The sequence below is a fragment of the Salvia hispanica genome, chromosome 3 (assembly GCF_023119035.1).
Source record: "Salvia hispanica cultivar TCC Black 2014 chromosome 3, UniMelb_Shisp_WGS_1.0, whole genome shotgun sequence".
Classification (NCBI taxonomy): domain Eukaryota; kingdom Viridiplantae; phylum Streptophyta; class Magnoliopsida; order Lamiales; family Lamiaceae; genus Salvia; species Salvia hispanica.
In genome coordinates, this window is record NC_062967.1 from 10,492,007 (window position 1) to 10,515,102 (window position 23,096).

Consider the following 23,096-nt stretch of genomic DNA (forward strand, 5'->3'; position numbering starts at 1 on the left):
TTTTATACTATGTTGATATTATATTAAAACTGTGTTAGAAACTGTATTTTGGAATTTTGAGTTTTTACGGTAAATAAGTTTGCAGTTGATCATAAACTATCCTATGGTAATACTCCATGTACTTTAAATGTAAGATCAATATAGAAGAGGAATATAGTTTTCTAATTCTAATGTTTCCAAACTTCCACACATTTTTCCTTTATGAGGTCATCTAATTAGTTAAGGCTGCAAATTGTCCAGAGAAGACAATGATGAACTACCAACCCACTCCAAGAAGTAAATTAGAGATTTTTCATCATTGCTCAAGCATTCTTTGCTTTCTCGATGGAGTATATATTTTGTCACAATATGTAATTCACCTTTTTTTTTATATACTTAGAGCTTTTAATTTTAAGAAATTTATTGTACATAATTTTTCAATAACATCACGAAACCCAAACTTTGGCATCAATCTACGTGGCATGCCAGATCTAATGTGGAATATATACAGTTGTAAAGGCAATACTACTATTATCTACTCAATTCGTTGTGCTATATGCATTTTCTGATGCCGAAATTCAGGCCTAATGGCATTATTTATAAAATATTGGAGTTTATACATCAATTTGCTTTGTGATAAAATGTGGCATTTTTCCTAAATTAGTAAGTATTTCACACATGTAGTTTGATCGATCTTTTTGTTTGTAAATCATGGAGTGGTAATTATTTTATCTGCCGCCAAAAGGAAATGAGGAAAAGTAAGAGGCTGTTCTTTATATCTCATGTTTACAGAATAACACAATAATTTCAAATTTGAAGAAATTGGAAAATTGAACCTTAAATCAATTAGGTTAATACTAATTGTAAATTTATATTCCCTATCCAATTGAACTGGTAAGCCCATGCCTATTATAGCATTCCAATGTAAGACGAGAAAAATTGATAGTTATACAATTATAAGTTTCACAAAAATAGCTAGTTTTTTTTTCATGAATTAATGAGAAATTTCATAAAAAAAATATGGTAGATTTATACTTTTTCTTGCAATCGTCCATAAATACAATAGGAGATGATCCACATGACCCCCAATGCTATATTATGTGACTATGGTAATAGTCCTATTTCTTAATGAATATGTTGCCGTACTGAGACTAATTATGGAGAAGCTGAGACTAATTATGGGTTGATAAAATATAGTAAGATTGAGTAATCAAAAAAAAGATTATCGAACAAGCTCAAAATTAATCAATTCATTACAATAATAGTAGTAGTAATAAATTAATTTATATTAGTATAACTTATCATTCAAAATAAAGATCTTTATAAGGCAGGATAGATAAGTGAATGTATAAATTTCTCAAAGGTAGGTAGTTTTATTTCGAGTGAACTTCAAAAATGATCTCTGGACTATGGATTTATCTCAAAAATAGTCCCTGGATTTTAAAAATATATCAGTAGTCCCTGGACTAAGGGTTAATATTAAAAAGGGTCCTTTTGCACTGTTTCCAGACGAAAATGCCCTTTTGAGGGTTTTGGGGGTTTGGGCAATTTGGTCTTTTTACACTTTTAACATTTTAAATCTGATATTAATTCAGTTATGTACTAAATCGATATTATTTCAAAATTATCATTCTTCTTCCCTTTTGTCATCCTTCACTTTGTTTCTTTATTTCAATATTAGATTTAATTTATAAAATTAAATTTTAAATTTTGATTTTTAGATATCAATAAATTTTTTTAATTAAAACTATTAATTCATGGACACTATAAATATTGATTAAAACTATTAATTTTTGTTATTTAATATAATATTTAGCTGAATTGAAGAAGTACAGAAAAATAATATTAATCATGATGGAAAAATAGGAGCTATTCTATTTAGCTTTCGTTCGGTTGTTATAATTGTTTGTGATTGAATATTACGAAGTTTGACTAAAAATTTTATATAGGAGTACTTTTGTTGAAATTTTCTAGTCATTTTGATTGTTTTCAAATTAATAAACGAAAATTATATTAGTCTTACATTAGATGCATATTTATTTCAGAATAAATCGTGTTATATAATTTATTTATGATTAAAGCTATTAAATATTGATTAAAACTAAGTTGTTGTCATATCTTATTGATTAAATATTAGACGCTATCAAATATTGATTATGACTATTAATTTTTGTTATTTATTAATTTTTATAATTAAAAAAATTTATTGATATTTAAAAACTGAAATTTAAAATTTAATTTTGTAAAATTAAATCTAATGTTGAAATAAAGAAACAAAGTGAAGGATGACAAAAAGGAAAAAGAATGATAATTTTGAAATAATATCAGATTTAGTACATAACTGAAATAATAGTATCAGATTTAAAATGTTAAAAGTGTAAAAAGACCAAATTGCCCAAACCCCCCAAAATCCCTCAAAAGGGCATTTTCGTCTCGAAACAGTGCAAAAGGACTGTTTTTTATATTAACCCTTAGTTCAGGAACTACTGATGATATTTTTAAAGTTCAGGGACCATTTTCGAGATAAACTCATAATCCAGAAATCATTTTTTAAGTTCACTTTTTTATTTTTAGCTACAAGGACGACGTGGCTAATTTTAAAGAATCTAATCATATAATCGTCGTTTACTCTCTTTCATTTCATCAATCAAATCCTAATACTAGGTAGCTACGGCGTGCCACCCAGGTTTTTAGGCTTTTAAGTTTTTCTTTATGAACAATCATACATAACCACTAATTCTAGTGTAATGCAGCTTCTCCACAAATCTTCACCTCTAATTATTTTCTTCAAATAATAATTCGTGTTTGGGAATTAATTCATTTTTGTTTCAATGAATTTGTAGGTGTCCGTTTTTTCTTCCCAAAGGACAAGGATATTCTTCGTCGGCGAATGCATCATAGACTCCCCCAGCCTCTCCATTTGAGAAGTATCTATAACATTTTCCTCCATTTTTCTAGATTTTTTTTTCTAAAGTTTTTTGGTACTACTACTACTACTATAAAAAGGGGTACTGAGGTGAATCTGTTCTACTCTAGATTATTGAGATATATAAATAAAAATGAAAGGAAGTAAAGTATTAGTTGAAAAAAAATTGAATAAAACTAAAATAAATAAACTAAAAATGTTTGTTGACATTAAAATAGTATATGACTATTTAAATTTATTAAATTAATAGATATCATTACACATCTATGATTAACATTGACATTGATTTGGTTATAGACTGAGTATCTAGTATAATGGTTTTGTAACGCCAGATGAGCAGTCTGGTCAAATTGGTAAATGCGGATATTCGATCCAAAATTTTGAATATCTGATTCTAAATTTTCTAAAAACTGATACATGATATCCGATCTGAAACTGATTTCGGGTATCCAGTCCTGATTTTAAAATTTTCTTTTTTCTTTTTGTTAAAAAATTAACTACAAACTTTTAGAAATATAAACTTGAGGTAGTTCGAATTAGAATGAAAACAAAAATATGTAATAAAAATGATAACATGCTTAAAAAAATGACGCTAAACACAAAATGAGCATTTCATCCTCACATTAAATAAAATTAATAAGTTATCTATAGTAATATAAAAGGCGAGTTTTGATGTGTTTTAGAATTTTCATAAGTTTTGGTTTTGCATTTTAAGATTTATAAGTATTGGGCAAGAATGCAGTAAATCTTCCATAAATAATAATATGTTTTACGGAGTAACTACCAACAAACCTCTACACATTCTCATGACACGTAAGATATAAGTTTCTGTGAATATTTTGAAAGCAGCCATTAAAAAATGTAACGCCTATACAATAATTAAAATTGTTTAATTTAGGTCGTCATTAAGGAAATATAACTGCCACAAACGTAAATTGTGGAAACAACTAATTGCACTAAATAATCCGGCAATTACTACTGATACAAATCCAACGCCAAAATCAGGCTTTTAGCATTTAGACGAATTCTTTATATCGTTGCAAAATTTATTTTTGACTTTATTACTATACCATAATGACAAAAATAATGATAGTTGGCGTTATAAATTCATAATGATCGATGGTTAATACATGAACTAAGCTCTATAAATATAAGTTCAAAAACTTGATTCAACAAATCATTAGAGGTAAGGGTGTCACAGACGTGTAAAGAGCACCAAAACCACATGAGGCTCAACTCCGGCACTACCATCCACTCCAGGATGTGCAAAATCGAGGAAGAGTCTCAAACATGTAGAAATGAGGAATTGAGAAAAAAAATTGAGGCAACTACGCATCGCTCCTATATGGGAAGACTCTAAAGAAAGTAATGTCGGTGATGATGGTACAAACGTAGAAGCCGTGCGGAGAAGTAGCCCAGAAGTCGTGCGGAGGGAGTCGCCTAGAAGCAGGGAAAGAGAAAGAGAGAGGGCTGTTGGTGGCAACGAGCTTTACCTATCGGCAAAAAAAAGGGCGGTAGGTTGGATTAGCGGTGGAGAGAGGGCTTTGAGACAAAGAAGAGATGCTGAGAATGAGAAGACTCTATTTAGTTATGAAATTTGAGATTTCATTTTTTTTGAAATAAAACTGATTAAATGGGTGAAACGTTTATTAATTAATAATTAATGAATGCAGATTCATTCTTAATTTATGGAATTGATGAGATTGTGAGCAATTTAAATGTGTCTCATACATAAATATATTTTGAATTTTTAACATTCCAAAAAATAATTAATAAGATATTGTAATAGAAATCTTATTAATTGCTCAATAAGATTAATTATATTGCAAGTCAAATAGCCAAACGGAGAATTTAAATGGGAAAAATAATGATACGCCCAAAATAAGGTGGCGGTTGAAATTATGAGAATAATAAAGAATTCAAAATTAGTTAACTGGCAATAAAATCTAAATATAATTGAAAAGATTGTGATAACGTATTGTGCAAATAAAAATTATAAATATAATTGAAAAGATTGATTTTTTTTTTCATTTCTTTTTCTTTTGAGATACACATTGACACCTCCAAATAATCAGTGACAAATAATTACTATGAAATGATTCTTGGTAAGTGATAATGAAATGAAAATGAAATTACGATTTTTCATGTTGATTCCAATTCTATATATGAATAAAATGTAAATTAATTTATTTTAATTTACAAAAATTGTGTAATTTTATTGAATGGTGAACAATAAATTATATGTTTAACATATACATTAATAAGCAAATTTTATTATATTTACCGACCTTAAATTTTAATTTTTAAAATAATTAAAAATATAAATACTTTGATTTAATTTATCAAGATATTAATAAAAATATGCACGTATTTTTTTTGCTAAATTATCTAATCAATATTGTTTATAATTTTGAAAGTTGTTTCATTTTATAATTTTATAATAACACTTTTATTTTGAACATTTATGATTTTAGGTTTCATATGATGATATTGTTTTCTATTTCGTAAAATTGTTTTACATAATGAAATAAGTAAGTATGAAGAAAATAAAATTGATCGTGCATCGCACGAGTGTGATACTAGTATAGATAAATATTAACACTAATAATCAAAAGAAATCCATCGAAAGTTCGAAATATATCCCAGATTTGAGATTTCTATTATGTTAAGTATTAACAAATACATACACAATAAAGTCTTCAAGTATTAATCGCAGTGGACTTGGTTCTATAATAGGCAAAGTATTAACACATACATGATTTATTAAATAATTTTTTAAAAAAAATCGGGTAAGTCGGGTATATCCGATCCGATATCGGGCAACCTGATACCACAATCCAAAAATCTTACTGATACGATCGAATTTTGCACTGTTTTAAGTCTATTATTTGGTCCGTTTCGAGTGTCAAAGTTGCATTACATGTCCATAAATTGCATATTTTATCTATTTTGGTATTTTTACGTGTTTTGTGAGAAATGTGCAAATTAGAGCCTAAAAAAATAGCTAAAAGTCTAAATTGGAAATCTGGAAACCAGCGACCGCTGGCCGCCAACAAACGCTGAACAAGTAGCGGTTCGTGTCGGGAAAGTTGTGCTGAGAAAGATGAACATGCCCAGCGACCGCTGGGGTGTGCGCAGCGGCCGCGCCAGGAGATCCTGTAGCTACAGGATGATTGTCAGCGACCGCTGAAACAAAGTGCAGCGACCGCTGATCAAGAGACAGAAGCTACGGAACATTACACAGCGGCCGCTTGGAAAACGCGGTGCACATATTTGACCTACTTTCTCCACAAAATTTATCATATTGTGCTGAATATTTACCATAATTATGGTACACGAAAATTGGGCTATAAGTACCCCTCAAGCTTCATCATTAAGGATCTTCTTTTTGCTGCATAATTCCAGAGAGTAATATTTGAGAGTTCTACATTGTTCATCAAGTGCAAGGGTTTGAAGAGGGATTCAAGAGAGGATCAATGATACAAGGATTCAACATTTGAGTTTTATTACTTTAGTTCTTATGTTTTATTGTTTTCCCTAAAGATTATGTCTTTAGATTTTCAATCATGTGTAACTAAATTCGTAGAATTATAGGGATGTATTACTAACGACTTTGGTTCCTATTTATTTAATATCCGTTTTGTTCATCACTTCGTTTCTATTCTAAGTGTTGGATAATTTGTTTCACGTTTGAGTGACACATTCCGTGATGATTTATTGACTTGCTATATCGTGAGAGGAGGTTGGGAGTTAGAAGAGCTTAGTTGACACTACAATTAGCTTCCTTTAAAACGACACTATTAATTGAGGGTGAGGGCATCTTGATAGTCTTAGGAGCTTTTAGGAGTTACAAATCTAGGATTGACGCCCCTAGTGTCTGTAATCTACTTTGTGCGCATGGACAATACTTGTGTGACTCGTTCTAGTGAAGTATGAACTGTGCTAGGATGTTGTAGTTGGAATTTGTATAATCATAACTGTGAAAGCACAATCCTGAGATTTCTTTATCTCATCTGCATCTTCTCTGTGTTTTATCTGCAATCATTGTTTACTTTTGTTTTTACAAGTTTTTATTTTTAAAAACCCAAAATCTCTTGTTTCTCCAAATAGTAAAAGAAGCTTAGTAGAAGGTAGCCTATTTGTGTCTGTTTTCCATGTGTTCGATATCCGGTATTAATCTTTAACTATACAATATATACCTTGTATACTTGTAGGATTATTTAATGCTAATAAAAAGTGCATCACTTAGTACTTGATCTCAATCAGAAACTAGAAAAATTGGGTATCGGATATCCAATTACTTGACTTTTTCGGATTGAGGGGCCTACTGATGGGCATATATGATTATATAATGACTTTTACCAATCATTAACACTACAAATTTGTTTCAAAAACTAATCGTTTAGTACTCCCAGTTTCGATAGTAGATACCGGCTGGCGAAATTGATTGGTATATATGGTTATATAATGTCTCTTCATCAATAAAAAAGTTTTTTTTTTACAAGTCGGAGAACCTTGTGAATACAATATTAACATTGTCATGAAACCAACATTACATCAACAAAGGAATGAAAATATTTAAAATAGTTTATACTTTTTTTATGATTTTAATAATTCTCGATGAAAATAATAGTTAAACAAATCGAACACTAAGATCAATTTATCAAAATGAAGATATTAACCCAAGATCAGATTTGTTGAGTGCGTCAAGTATAGTAATCCAGCTTTGATAATCGTCCTCATCTTCCTCTTGAAATGGACATTGAGTCGCTTTCTCTATCACATCATTTTTCGCAAATCTTCCCCTCACTCGCGGCCGACTGTCTGCCAAAGTCTTCCTACATTCATACTGTTCCAACCAAGAATCCCTATGTTACTTGCAAATAAAAGATTCACCATAGCACATCTTAATTAGATCGATTGTTTTATCTCTAAACTCGATGAAAAAACTTATAGATTCCATAAAGTTAGGTATTCCCTCAAATCCCTCGTAGTTGAATTGGAACTCTTTTAAGCACAAAATTTAAGAAAGAGATGATTAGTGTGTTAAATAGATAGAAAAAGAAGTAAGAGAAAAGTGAGAAAAAATATTAATTATTACTACTATGGAAAACGACTTAACTATGGAGAAACTTTTCAAAATAAAAAAAAGACTCAACTATGAAGGAACGATGGGAGTATAACTTATGAGTAGTGAGACCTATGTGACAAGTGCCATTAATTAGGAGTGGTGTTTTTTAAAGTTTAGTTATAGAGTAAATACTATACGGATGTTTTATGCAAGGTCACTTAGAGAATAAATACTATTCCCTATATTCATCCCACAAGAGTATAGGAGTACATTTTTATTAGGCACAAGTTTTAATGACAATTAAGTAAGAGAGAAATAGAAAAAAAAATTTGAAGTGTTGTTAGTAGAGAATAGGTCCTCCCTATTAGAGAGAAAAATCTTTCAAAACTAAAAGGTGCATGCTATTGTGAGACAGACTAAAATGAAAGAGTGCATACATACTATTGTGGGACGGAGGGAGTATACGGACGTCATTATACGTGTTGCATGGAAGGATGTATAAAATAATTTAAATAATAATATGCTTTTATTAAAATTATTCTTTTTAATTTTATTTTCAAACTATGATTAGTAGTGGGCCTCCTAATAAGTAAAAACGAACCTTGATTTTCTTGTTGAAGTTCCTGAGATTTCTCTTGCTTCTGTATCTCTCAATTCTCTCTTTTTTCTCCTCTGGGCTGTATGGAATGGCTCTATTCATGCTCTCAAATACGCTATCCTCACTTGCAAATGAGCTATTTGACCACTTATAGCACTGTTGCATTTCCTATTACTTAGCCAATTAAACACAATTAAAGTTATTACTATAGTCTATAGTTAGCTTGCAATAATAAAACAAAGTCTTGGATGATACCATTACCTGGGAGCTGTCATGGCTATTTTCTGATTCAATGTTGTAATAGGCTTCCACATTTGTATCAATGAGATATTGGCAATTGATGAGTGTAGGACTGTGTGCTCCATAAGTTGTACTATTCGACTTCGGGGAATCCACGTGGCTGCTGCTGCCGCTGCTGCTGTGCCCAATGGAATCGTAGTAGTCGCCGCCGCCTAGGAGGGCCGGATACACACGCTCAGCTGCCGGCGCGTGGTGGAGTGAAAATTGGCCCCAATATGGTCCGGACATAATTTTTCTTGCTAGTGTTATGTTATGATTTTTGTGGGATGATCCTATATATATAAAGGGAAATTAAATTAGGTAAGATTATGATCAAAGGCCATATTAATAGATGACGTCATGTCCGATTGGGCGTTGACTTGCCAATCTTGTCACTTGGCCTACCTGCACTACCACATGACTAGGGATGGGGTGATGGAAGTGGGTTAGATATTTACATCACCTTATACAAATGGTAAATTGAAATATTCACACATTAATGGAATCGTCCCAAAATCTGAATATTTAGGGTTAACACTGAGATTTTCCATCTTGATCAAATTTGATGCACTCAATTAACACATACGAAAACTGAAGTAGAGTTGACTAGAAAATCGATGGACTGCTCCAGTTAACATCCCTAATAAATTTTTTTCTAATATTTCTTTTGTCAATTTGTATTTTTTTTTGTAACGAAATTAAGCTTTGTTAATATAGGTATATTTTTCTAAATGAATTTGTAAATTGCATAAATTTAGTGTTTAATACACTGGTGTTTCGATTTGTGTATGTGTTTCTCAAAATAGCAAATTTAGATGGTGAAATAGCACGTGTAACATAATAATGAATATAAGAGTATAAAAAACGCCCCCACCACTTCAGTTACAAAATATGCTCTTTATATAGACTAGAGGCTAGAGCCATGTGGGTGGCACACACCCTTCTTTACTCTAAAGTCTAAACTATATGCTATATATATACACTCTAGCTTAGGCTTTTTAATTAATTTCTATTTTCATTCCATAAAATATTTATTTCTTTATTTTGTTCGTTTTTGGATGCTAGAGACCTCATGAATTGGGATCGAATTAAATATCATTTTGACAATATTGTGTTTATAACTCTTAGATATATGGAAACGGTGGAATATGAATATGCATATGAATATGAAATAAATAACCACTCGATCAATTATATACTAGTATGTTTTTTCAAAATCTTCTATCATTCGTACAATCGATGTTAAGATTTCATCAACGTATAATTTAACAGAAGATGAATAATAGAATTTTAAAAAATCCCTTTTCAATAGTACAAATTAATTTTTTTTAAATGTGTGATTTAAGATATGTCTATGTCATGCTAGCCTTTTCTACGACTAAATTGTTGCCACTACGATATTACTCATTTGATATTGATCAATTTGCAACAGTGCTTCCTTCCTTTTCTCTCCCCATTTAAAAAAAGACCAGTTGACAATTTTCTATGTATAAAACAAACAAACATATAGTAACAAATTGCAACTTCAAGTTGGAAGAGAATTCTAATATTGATAATTAGCCCTAGCTTGCATCTATTCTAGCATGTACTACTAGAAATTAAACATTTGATGTTTGATTGAGAAATGAAAATCATTTTGGGCCGTTTCATCACCAAGATCTACGGCAGAAGCATCCACTATAAAATCTAAATTAAAAGCATTGTATAAATGCAACTATGTTAGTATATCTATATTGTAGACACCAACCTCTTTCTCTAGATTCTAGCAAGTGGATTGTGGTACGCATTAACTCTTTAGAGAATCGTTTTGGTCCAGAGTGGCCCAAAAATTAATTAATCAGTGCTTTTAGGAGCACTACTTAAAAGATAAATGGTTTGTGATGTAGTTCGAAATAAGCCTACACTCTATGATAATAATTCATGATGCAACTACGAATTATACAGTTCACTAGTTTGAAAATTCGTAAAATATTGATAAGATTAGTACTACTAGAGAACTGAAACTTGGAAGCATGATGGAAATAAACTTATTTAGTTTTTTTTTTTCTTATTCAGTAATTGTTACTCCCTCCATCACAAGATATTAGACTCATTTCTTTTGGGCACAGGAATTTAAGAGATGTTGTTTTGTGGTGTAAGTGGAGTTGGTAATAAAGTAATTTTCACCATAAATAGAAATTGCTCAAATATGTTGGGACATTCCAAAATAGTATATGGATCTAATATCTTGGGATGGACGTAGTATGTTTTAAGCAAATGAATGAATCAAGTTTCTCATGTTATATTCCAATCAATGCTTATTCCCATAAGGATTCCCCCGATTTTATTACTTTTATTGATAAAACAATACTTATTTATTTTCATTAATTTGGACAAATTATAATATGACGAGGAGTAGAAGATGTAAACCCAAGCTGAACAGCTGCCTTTCTCCGCATACAAAGAGCTTTAGCTTTTCTGATTTTGACCTAAGCTTCTCCTTAATCACAAACTCTTCAATCAAACATCGCTGCCTCATATTATTATTATTATGTGAAATAAAAAAAATATTTGTACAGTACGAGTACCAGGTTCGGTAAATGTCAATTTTTGAAATCAGTGTGTAATTTTGACTAAATTGTCTGCATAGTATTGCAGAAATGATCATTTTTCAATACTAATAAATTAAGTGTTTAACAAAGTTGAAAATTGATTTGGCCTTTAATGGGTCCAAAGCCGAAAGTGAAGATTAAAAGTGGTTCAAATCACGCCTTTAGTGGTCACCTATCTTGCTTGTGCATGGAAGCAAAAAAGTGGGCCGTGAGGCCCGTTACATAATTAGAAACGCAAAAACATGATTATATAGAAAATATGAATTAATAATAATAAAAAAAACATCTTCGATTATCCTGATTTTCATCAGTAAAAGACAGAATTAGTCATAATCACTTTCTATTCTTCAAGATTCATGAAACCCTTTCTATATATAGTATGCAAACATGTTTCTAATTTATTTTATGTTACTAATACTAATAAATTGAGTGATAGTATTAGTTTGTTTTGACACACAACACACAATGTGAAGCATTGACTGCAGGAGTGGAGATTTCTACATCAGGTGAGAGGGGTGTGTGTGTTTGGAGTTGAAATAGAAGGAGGAAGAAAGAAGTGATATGCATGAATGATGAATCCAATTAGTCCAAGTCCAAGATAAGGCTAAAACAGCACTATAGTCGCTTTCGCATCTACATTTTAATGCCTAAAGAGGAAAAATAGGAGAAAAAGGTGCAGCTATAAGGAATAGGCTTTTTGGTTAAAAGACAGCAACAATCTCAATCTATCAAAAAATATGGTGCTAATTAAGTCAACACTTGTAGTTGGTTAGGTTCCTGATTATTATTATGTTCATTCTTGCAAGTTAGAAACTATAATAGACAGCTACTACTATCTCTTTCATTTTGAAAAATTTTGTAACTAATTATTTACTCCAAACACATGATCATGCAGGAGAGTTTAACACTATATCATTCTCTTTAGTCTAATATTAGGGCTTCATCCTAAATTGTTTTTGTAAGTCGGCCCAGATTGAAGCTGAGCCCAATACTCCACGCATACCAACTATGGGCTTTATCTTGGAAAAGGCCCAAGTTCCGTTATAGTAAAATACTGGGCCGTTGAGCCCAACTGAAAGGAAAAGGGATTGGCAATAAATGAAGGTCATCTTCGTACTGATGCAAAATTGTGCATCATTCATTATATGATAGCGAACTTAACCTTGTTCGACCATCGACAAATCAATCACTTATTCCACATATAGCAGTTAGTACAATAGCATGCACCCCACATGTGATGGCGGATTACACTTGAAAAATCGTGAGTGATGGATTAGAGACTCAGAGACCTATAGCCTAAAAAAATACTTACTCATTTTATCACTAGGTCGTCTCGACAGTACATAGTTCATAGTTGTAGCAGGTAATTAGCAAGAGTTTAACGCCTCGACATCAAAATTGTCTTAATGTGATAAATATTTGTGGAGTCCAAGATATAAACATCATTTTTAAATGAATTTAAATGTTGTTATAGTAGTATATATATTGTATCTTACCGATAAAACAGTTTATGTTTAAAGAATCTATTTAGATAATCAACCCTCATCGATAATTGAAAAATATTGTGAGTGGATGCAAAACATTTTTTAAATCAAAAGATAAAAAAGAAACACCACTAGCTAGAGTATTATACAAAAAATTGCAATTGCAATTTTGGTTGAACTTCGTAAAAACTGCGACCTCCGTAACTAAATTTGCCTGGCAAAAAGAAAGATCAATTTAAAACTACCGTATCAATGGTTTAGTACTTTAATGTGTTAATTAATATAGCTAGGTTGAATCAAAGTGTATTTGGTATATATGGGTTACTAATTTAGTTTTGGACCACCCAATCACGAAAGTCAAAATTATTCGTAAAATCTCAAATCGCAAAAGAAAAAAAAAAGAAAAAAAAATGTACTAGTATCATATTATTATCCAATTGAAACATATATTTATTAGAAGAAATGAGACATTAAACGTGCAGTGTTCAGAAATGAATACTCTTTATTCAAAGATCACACCTGATTTCTGGGACCATCTCCACCGTATTTCCCCCTTTCAACCATTCCCAAATACGTATATATATACCTCTCTCTCTCTCTCTCTCTCACACACACACACACACACACACATGTATATATACTATGATTTGCTACACTTTACGCCATGTTATTCATTGGACCCCTTACCCCCTTTTTGTGTCACGGGCAGTTGAGTTCATAGTCATACATTAGTTTATTTTTTATGGCATCATTTTCTTTGCCGCTTTTGTATTTATTGAAATACCTCCTTTAATATGGAGTAGTGTATTCAGTGTTCTTCTTCAGGTAGTATTGTTTAAAAATATTGGGCTTGCTAGCCGGAATTGATGTTGCAAGAAAGAAAAAAAAAAAACATTTGACATTTATTTTGTTTACATCTTTTAAATTTCACATATATTAGAGGAGAATATAAATAGATTATACTAGTAGTTCTATAAAATATGGAGTAGATAAATATAGAGGATATGTCAAGGATCTTGGGGCACGTGCAGACATTACAGACGGCACGTGCTTGTGATATGCTTAGGTCAGAATAAGTATATCAGTATTTAGAGATAAACTCTACTTTAACTTTTTTACTTTTTAGTTGGCGTTATGAAAAAATGAGCAGAATGGATAGAGAGCATATGTAATGTTGCAGAGAATGTTATAAACATATTACATATGTATGAGTTGCAACTGCACAACTAAAGCTGTCAGGGCATATATACATAGACTAGTTTCCAAGCAACACTTCCACATGAATTCACAGTCACACTAAATACATGTACAATTGGAAGCATGTCAATATTCAAGTAAATATGTTATAAATATATTATAATATTAATATTAGTGCAAGGTTGACAGTTAAATAAAATAAATTATTAGATGAATATATATGGGTTGGAGGACAGCAACCTCCCTCCCTACAACTTTTAAGTTTTGCATCTAAACTGCTTGACAAAACATTTCCTGTTTAAGAATTAAGAAAACTCCCCCTCATATAATTAAAAGTATGAATAAATCTTAACATGGTAATTGGAAGTTCAAATTAAATAAAATATAGGAGTACTTATTAGGAGGCAATATGATGATGTGAGGGGTCATATCACATGGGGGCACATTCCTCACCACATATACAACCTATCTCTATCTCATTTCCTTGTGATGTTTTACCTTACATCTCAATTTCTTTGCCACAATGTCTTGTTAGGTTCTACTATATTACTAATATTTGGTGCAATTTCACCACACTGTTCACACCAAACCAAGGACTCCACTATCATGCTTCAATTTTTCGGTTTCATACCAAATTAAAATTCAGTTACTAATTATTACTCCTAGTACAATGCTTTATTATGTGGATATAGTATGTCATACTTGACAGAGATGGATAATAGTGAGCAATGTTTTGGGGATGACTAATGGAATTTATTTCTTTTTTATTTTTTTATAGAGGAAACGAGACCCTAGAGAAAATAATACTACCCTGTCTAATTAAGATGATGTTCGTGCACTAAATTTTAAGTGAAAAGACAAAATTTTCCAAAAAAATGTGACATTGTTGGACTTGGACTATCTGAACACTCATTATTTTGTCCCCATATACTGGGGGAATTTCGTCAGTCTGATAAACAAATCGTAAAGACTAGGTAAAGCAATAGGCATTTTTTTAAAAAAAATTTCAATCCTAATTGAATATTTGTATACATATAATAATATCATTAGTACTGTTTCTACTTTCTATGATTATATTCTTTTGAACAGATATGTCAAGTAAATTAGATTCAATTGCAGAACTCATCTATGGTGAATAATCCAAAGCTTTGATCCATTTTAATAAGCAATAAAAGAATCGTGCATAGTGAGGCCAATTCTGATTTCAATTAACTAAGTTATTTTAAGTATTATCCAATTAATTTATTAGAGTTCAATTAATTCTAAATTAAACATGGAGTAATAAATTCTCATTCTCCTAAAATAAGGGAGAGCTCAATGCTCATGATGAAACAGTCAATAATATTTTAATAATTTATTATCTATCTAAATTAATTATCAATTATAACACTTGTTAAGTTTTAAAAAACATAATAAATGTACTTTAATTGATCTAAGTACAAAACTTTTAGCACCAAAATCTCACTTAAAGAAAATAGATACTTGTTGGAGTAAGCATTCAATGCCTAAAAAGTATAGAAATGGTACTAACACGGAAAATAATTTAGACAAAACAACTTAATAATTTTGATACTTTGACTAATTTATGTTGGCTTGAAATCCAATTTTCTTTAGTGAAACCCTCAAGGTGTGCCTTTGGAGACAGTAATATGTGAAAGTGTTATTAGGTTTAGAAGAAAAAAAAATACTACTCTCTTAAAAAACATATATACAATTATATGATTGAAAATTCGAGCTATAGTCGTGGCGTGCAAATTATTATTTTTAAATAAAAAAATGGATTTTAACCAATTATATAAAATATATTTTAAAAAAGCTAAAACAGTGTGTAGTTGCTTGTCACACACACACTATATTCATTGGAAGCATGGTTTGTGCGTGCTTTTCTTCAACAATTTGTTTTTCATTTTAAACATATCGAAAATTACAACATGTAACGATCAATTCACTATGCATTGAATTTGATTTGAAAATAAAAATAAAAATTAAGCATTCGAATTTTTATCCAATCCAATTTAATAATTCAAATATTCATAAAACAATGAACCTAATCCTATCCGAAAAATTCAATTACATAAAAATATATAAAAAAAATTGAAAATCAAAACCAAATTTAATTAAAACCCCACTAGAGTTGTTCAACACAAAGGTTTTATATGTATAAATATATTTTGGATGATTTGAGATTTTTAAATATTTGAGCCGACCATGTTAAAATTATTTAAAAACTAATCCAAACCAAAAATTTGAAAATAAATATCGATTTGAATATAATCGAATATTTGAATTTGGAATATTTTACTGAGCAGCAGGAAAAAGTGAAATTATATTTTTAGATGAACTTGATTTGGTATTGGTTCAATTTCAAATATGTCGTGACTCATAACGGCCATGCTTCTACTCTTTCTCTCACTAGATTCTCTTTCTACTCTCTAAACTCAACTCCCTCTGCTTTAATTTTAAGATAATCGAGACGGCCCCTGTTCACCTCTTGTCTCTATAGCCTTGCCATTTGTACTACTCACATTCTCCTTCTGCATTCCCAGATTGCCGCCCTCTTCTTACCTCATCTCTAGGTATTATACTCCCCTCATCTCTTGTACACTTGTTTTTTTTTTTTTTTAAATTAATTCCGATCTTCAAGGTGCTCTGTCGTTTTACTAGATTCCTTCATTTGCTCTACGTTGTTTCCCCTTTTCTATTTCTATACTGTTTTGCTCAATCAAAAGTCGAAGATTTTCCGCGGATTTTGCGATTTATTGTTTTAATTTTGAGATTTGAAAAAATGTGGGCTTCAGTTGACTGAGTTGAGATCGCCTCACTTGCAGTTCAGTGCAGGAGGATTGATCCGTTAATTAGTGGAAGCGGTGAGATTTGGAGCGTTGAATTGCGATGGAAGCTACACAGAGAAGAGGAGGCGGTGGCGGAGGAGGAGGAATGGTGCCGATTTCCCCATCGCAGACGCCGCGCTCGAGTGATAAGGCGGGGAGAGATCTGCGATCCGGGGAGGGGAGCTTCAATGGGAAGCAAGACAAGGAGAAAGGTGTCAATGTGCAGGTCATTGTTCGATGCAGGTTGGTGGATTTTTTTCACCTTTTGATTTTCTTAGCATTTTCATCTTTTCTTCCAATAAATGCATTATTTGTGTTGTATAGGCCGTTGAGCGAGGATGAGGCGAGAATACATACGCCTGTGGTGATTTCTTGCAATGATAACAAAAGAGAAGTCTGTGCTGTTCAGACTATTGCTAATAAGCAGATAGATAGGACTTTCCTTTTTGACAAGGTGTGTTTCTTCAGAATGCTACTTTGATTCATTATCCAATCTTACTCTTTAAATTCCATCCAAGTTCTGCTTTTGCGTTGTCTCGCTTTAGGTGGCATTGTAAAAATTGGATTTATGTGCTTGTGTTTAGGTCTTTGGGCCATCATCCCAGCAAAAGGATTTATTTGAACAAGCAGTCTGCCCTATTGTGTTTGAGGTGCTAGAGGGGTATAACTGCACCATCTTTGCCTATGGGCAAACGGGAACTGGGAAGACGTATACGATGGAGGGTGGATCAAGGAAAAAGGTATTTCTCTGGTGCTATTAATGGACAATGTTGTTTGTCATATTCATTCTTGTAACTTTAACTCTTCTTTCTGTTTAGAATGGTGAATATCCAAGTGACGCAGGAGTTATTCCAAGAGCTGTTCGGCAAATTTTTGACATTTTAGAGGCTCAGCATGCTGAGTATAGCATGAAAGTCACATTCTTAGAACTATATAACGAGGAAATATCAGATCTTTTAGCACCAGAAGAAACTTCAAAATTTCCCGAGGACAAATCAAAGAAACCTATTGCGCTTATGGAGGATGGAAAAGGTGGAGTTTTTGTTCGGGGACTGGAAGAAGAGATTGTGACTACTGCGAATGAGATTTATAAGATCTTAGAGAAAGGTTCTGCTAAAAGGAAGACAGCGGAGACTCTTCTTAACAAACAGAGCAGTCGCTCTCACTCTATCTTTTCTATCACTATTCACATCAAGGAGTGTACCCCAGAAGGAGAGGAAATGATCAAATGTGGGAAGCTGAATCTCGTTGACCTTGCTGGTTCAGAGAATATTTCACGCTCTGGCGCTAGAGAGGTGAGGAATGATTCATTATCCGAAGACTAGCCACCTCTTCCATATATGTAATGCACAACGAAAGAAACAACAGAATATTTATAGTTGAACTTGTGGATACCATATAGCTAATAGAATAGTTGCTCTTGAAACGCATTCTGCTGCAATCATAGTCTGATAGATCCTCTATGATTTTTGAAAAGCTTTATTTACTTTTATAGGGCAGAGCAAGGGAAGCTGGTGAGATTAACAAGAGCTTGTTGACACTTGGTCGAGTTATAAATGCTTTGGTTGAGCATTCTGGTCATGTGCCATACAGGTATATAGATCTCACCAGTGCTGGTCTGTGAATTGGTTAGGCGTGTTTCAGAAATATTGCATAATGTTACCTTAAATCTCAGGGATAGCAAGTTAACAAGGTTGCTGAGAGATTCTCTGGGAGGAAAAACGAAAACATGTATAATTGCCACGGTATCCCCTTCCATACTTTGTTTGGAAGAGACACTCAGCACACTAGACTATGCACACCGAGCCAAAAACATAAAGAACAAACCTGAGGTTAGTACTCCTGGAATAGTTACTTTTTTTGGCAGCTTTGCTACTCTTAATGCCAACTTAATATGACTTATTTATTGGTTAATATACTTACAGATCAACCAGAAGATGATGAAATCTGCTGTGATCAAGGATTTATATTTTGAAATTGATCGACTCAAGCAAGGTCTTTTATCCACACCCTCCTCAACTGACTCTTTTTCCCTTCCTCTCCCTCAGTGAAATTCCTTTAGTACATCGAGTTATAAAATGTCAAATTTGGGTTCTTAGTCTTTTGCGTATACTCTTTATCTTACTATTTTTCATGAAAACCATATGTTTCTCAGAGGTGTATGCTGCAAGAGAGAAGAATGGAATATACATACCAAGAGATCGTTATCTCCAAGAGGAGGCAGAGAAAAAGGTTCCTTTTTTTCTCTATCAAGTGCTTTTGATGTAATAAGTGTATTTACTAAGGTAGAAGAAGTGAAGAATTTTCCAACTGATTCATATATATCGCATTCTTCTAATTTTTAGGCCATGTCAGAAAGGATAGAGCGTATGGAACTTGATCTAGATTCCAGGGACAAGGTATATTTAACAATAAAATCTCACTGGATTGTTGGTTGTTCCCATGATGAAATATGATTTATTATTGACATGAAATTTATGAGCAGCAACTAGCAGAACTCCAGGATTTGTACAACTCTCAGCAGCAGTCGACTGCTGAACTGAGTGATAAGCTTGAAAAGACTGAGGTAATATTCAATTAGTGCCCATTCAAACTTAAAACATTTTCTACTCATATTACTGTCATGCAATAACTAGGCTTTTGGGTCATGATACAGAAAAGGCTTAAGGAAACTGAGCATGTGTTGCTTGATCTTGAAGAAAGGCATATGCAGGCAAATGCAACAATAAAAGAAAAGGAGTTTTTGATTTCCAATCTTCTGAAATCTGGTAGGTGCCGTGGCATCATCTTCTTTACTTACTTTTGTTTCTGTATTTTTTGTCCTTATAAATGAAATTTAAATTTCCTCTTCCGGACTGTCTTAGATATTCCATTGTCAAAACTCCAATTATGTTACTACCCAGCCACTACCTTTTCGTCACATTGCCTCTAACCGATTGACACATTGTAATCTGAATGTTTTCCACCAGAGAAAGCACTCATAGAGCGGGCACTAGAGCTTCGGTCAGAACTGGAGGATGCTGCATCAGATATCACTAATCTGTTCACCAAGATTGGTCCGTCCTTACTTTGATAATGGTATTATATTTTATTATATAAAGATACTATCCTAATCTCAACATACTAATATTTCAGAACGCAAGGACAAAATTGAAGATGACAACAGAACTCTTATACAGAGGTTCCAGTCCCAATTGACTGAGGAGCTAGGTGTCTTGCACAAAGCTGTGGCATCATCGACCACACAGCAAGAACAACAGCTAAAAGAGATGGAAGAAGACATGCATTCATTTGTATCTACAAAAACTGAGGTATATTTTATCTATATTAATATATTTATGGCATGTTTGGTAGGGACATTTTTGTTCATAAAATTCCATCCCTGGATGAGTTATCACCCCTACCAAATTCATGTGGTACCTGTCACTTCTAAGTGCCTTTTAGTAAACTTCGTTGTGCACTTTGCAGGCTACTGAAGAGCTTCGAGGTCATCTAGAGAAACTTAAAACCATGTATGGATCTGGGATCAAGGCTTTAGATGATTTAGCTGGAGAACTTAATTCTAACTCCGAATCAACTTTTGGGCAACTGAACTCTGAAGTCTCTAAACACTCCTCGGCCTTTGAAGAGGTTCGTGTTGCATTTTGAATTACTAGGGATTTTTTCTTTAGCATTTTCTGATTCTAATGTCATGTGATGCAGCTTTTCAAGGGAATAACTTCCGAGGCTGACGCTTTACTTCATGATCTTCAAGATAGTCTGCAGAGTCAGGAGAAAAAGCTAACTGCTTATGCTGAACAACAGCGAGAGGTTGATTTTTAGTAACTAATAATGGTTATTGTTCCAATTAACTTATTATCTCTTGTTTATTTTCACCAGAATAATAACTGGCTGTGTTTGACATGATATACAGGCTCATAGCAGAGCTGTCGAAACTACAAGATCAATTTCTCAGATTACTGTAAACTTCTTTAGGACATTAGACGGGCATGCTTCAATGCTGGGACAAATATTCAAAGAGGCACAGACAAATAATGACCAGAAATTATCTGAACTTGAAAAGAAGTTTGAGGTATCAAAGCTCTTCACAAAACACACTTAGATAAGCTTTTTCTGACCAGATGACTGATTTCACTGTAGGAGTGTGCTGCCCATGAAGAAAAACAACTACTAGCAAAAGTGGCTGAGCTGCTTGCTGGTTCAAATGCTCGGAAAAAGAAACTGGTTTGCACCTCCAAAATTAATCTTCCCCTCCTTCCTTAATAATTATTTTGATTGAAATTGTGTGATAGTTTTGTAGAGTAAGCAGAAGAAAAAAATGGTTTTTCCTATCTTTGCTTGCACTGAAACATTAAGGCCACGTTCGGTTTATATTACAAAATAATAATGAGATTGAGTCTGGGATAATCATGCCCCATATTGTTTTTGTCGCAGGGGTACGGCTCCGACTGACAACAGGGAGATTATCCATATAATATAGTATCATGGATTAATTAGTCCTCCAATTTTATTAACCGAACATAGAACTAAATAGTACACATGCTTCAGTTGCACCAACCGAACGGCCACTAAATTGTCACATCTAAGATTATATATTTTGATAGTCATCTAGAATAATCAAGATAACCTAACCTCTTCATATAGAATCATCCTTTATATTCATTAAACACATATATACTCTCGTATAAGTCAACCTTTAGCAATTTTTCTTGACTAAATTTTTATTGCATTAGGTCAAATGTGCGATTGTTGAACTTCGAGAGAGCGCTGCCAGCAGAACCAGTAAATTACAGCAAGAGATGTCAACTATGCAAGAAACTACCAGCTCTATCAAAGCTGAATGGACAAGTTACACACAAAGTGCAGAATCTCATTATCTTGAGGATACTGCTTCAGTCCAAATCGGGAAAGGAGATATGGAAGAGGTCCTTCATAAATGGTTAGCGTGCTTTATACACTTTTTTTCTGAACTGCTGGACTTGGCCGATGCTAAACTTGTTAAACGTACATAAAATGCAGCATGGAACAAGCCAAATTGGGTGCACAACAATGGAAAAGTGCTCAAGAGTCCCTGCTTCATCTTGAGAAGACCAATGTTGCTTCAGTAGATGAAATAGTTAGGTTAGTAACAAATCCAGGGTTCCACTTCAAGTCTTCTTCTTCTGTTCTTCCATATTGCGATCTTACATGAATATCTGTTCTCTGTAGAGGAGGGATGGATACTATTGACATCTTAAGGGGACGTTTCTCTTCTGCTGTGAGTTCTGCATTGGAAGACACAGATACTGGAAGCAAGAATCTTCTCTCCTCCATTGACCGTAAGCTTTCCTGTTTTTTGTAACTGGTCTGAGTAACAGGAAATTTATATTGTTGAAACATGTTTAATGAAGTGAAAACCAATTGCAGGTTCGTTACAACTTGACCACGAGGCATGTGGCAATCTTGATTCCATGATTGTTCCTTGTTGTGGAGACTTGAGGGATTTGAACAGTGGACATTATCACAAGATTGTCGAAATTACAGAAACTGCTGGGAAATGCCTCCTAGAAGAGTACACGGTAAGACCCGTAGGCCTATCTATGAGATATATCATACTCCAATGTTCTTAAGTTCACCAATTTGGGTTCATTTATGCTCAGGTTGATCAACCATCATGTTCGACACCAAAGAAAAGACCAATCAACCCGTCAAGCGTCGCCTCCATCGAGGAACTGAGAACTCCATCGTTCGAGGAACTGCTAAGTGTGTTTTGGGATGCAAAATCATCAAAGCTAGCAAATGGTGATGCGAAGCATATTTTAGAAGCTGCCGTAGCCATGAGAGACTCCCGACTTCCCCTCACTGCCCTCAATTAAGGGAGTTGATTGCTGCTTGAAAAGTATATGCATATATAGTCAAGGCCCGGTGGCTTATCCATGAGGCCCCAAATATATGTTCAACCTCTTCATGAACTACACATATAGTATAATTCTACTATATATACATATATGAGTGTGTATATATAAATTCTTTTTGTAAAATTGCCCTATGAAATCAGTTTATAATGATGATACTCGTTTTATCTTGAGGTTTGTATCATATTTGAATGGCTTGCCTACTCTTACTTTCTCCCTTCATTTTTGTAGACTCAACTTCTATTC

At 32.8% G+C, this 23,096-nt stretch overlaps 2 protein-coding genes across 3 annotated transcripts; one reads left to right on the forward strand and one right to left on the reverse strand.

The window, feature by feature from the left end:
- Positions 1-7,420: 7,420 nt before the first annotated feature.
- LOC125216991 (zinc finger protein CONSTANS-LIKE 14-like) lies at positions 7,421-9,123 on the reverse strand. Of its 2 annotated transcripts, none has more exons than XM_048118795.1 (3): positions 8,836-9,123; positions 8,578-8,730; positions 7,421-7,754 (listed from the first exon to the last, which is right to left on the reverse strand). In XM_048118795.1, exons 1-3 carry the CDS (start codon positions 9,100-9,102, stop codon positions 7,569-7,571), a joined length of 606 nt encoding a protein of 201 aa, XP_047974752.1. In that variant the 5' UTR covers positions 9,103-9,123; the 3' UTR covers positions 7,421-7,568. The 2 variants fall into 2 exon arrangements, with proteins under 2 accessions (XP_047974752.1, XP_047974751.1); XM_048118794.1 differs by having other exon boundaries at positions 8,578-8,742.
- Positions 9,124-16,515: 7,392 nt separating this feature from the next.
- Positions 16,516-23,020, forward strand: LOC125213230 (kinesin-like protein KIN-5D). Its single transcript, XM_048113653.1, has 23 exons — positions 16,516-16,701; positions 16,954-17,199; positions 17,281-17,410; positions 17,541-17,696; positions 17,775-18,251; positions 18,452-18,549; positions 18,632-18,788; positions 18,882-18,951; positions 19,112-19,188; positions 19,302-19,355; positions 19,442-19,522; positions 19,613-19,724; positions 19,926-20,012; positions 20,092-20,267; positions 20,425-20,586; positions 20,659-20,766; positions 20,870-21,028; positions 21,097-21,180; positions 21,690-21,895; positions 21,976-22,077; positions 22,165-22,274; positions 22,363-22,514; positions 22,596-23,020. The coding sequence occupies exons 2-23, from the start codon at positions 17,018-17,020 to the stop codon at positions 22,809-22,811; spliced, it is 3,156 nt and encodes a 1,051-aa protein (XP_047969610.1). The 5' UTR covers positions 16,516-16,701; positions 16,954-17,017; the 3' UTR covers positions 22,812-23,020.
- The last annotated feature ends 76 nt before the right edge of the window (positions 23,021-23,096 follow it).

Coding starts and splice junctions, on each gene's coding strand:
- LOC125216991 (XM_048118794.1), bottom strand. CDS start 9,102: ATGTCCGGACCATATTGGGGCCAATTTTCACTCCACCACGCGCCGGCA. Junction 8,743..8,835: donor ATAGCCATGACAGCTCCCAG/GTAATGGTATCA, acceptor GCTAAGTAATAG/GAAATGCAACAGTGCTATAA. Junction 7,755..8,577: donor ACTTCAACAAGAAAATCAAG/GTTCGTTTTTAC, acceptor TGGTTGGAACAG/TATGAATGTAGGAAGACTTT.
- LOC125213230 (XM_048113653.1), top strand. CDS start 17,018: ATGGAAGCTACACAGAGAAGAGGAGGCGGTGGCGGAGGAGGAGGAATG. Junction 19,523..19,612: donor ATAAGCTTGAAAAGACTGAG/GTAATATTCAAT, acceptor GTCATGATACAG/AAAAGGCTTAAGGAAACTGA. Junction 20,767..20,869: donor ATGCTGAACAACAGCGAGAG/GTTGATTTTTAG, acceptor CATGATATACAG/GCTCATAGCAGAGCTGTCGA.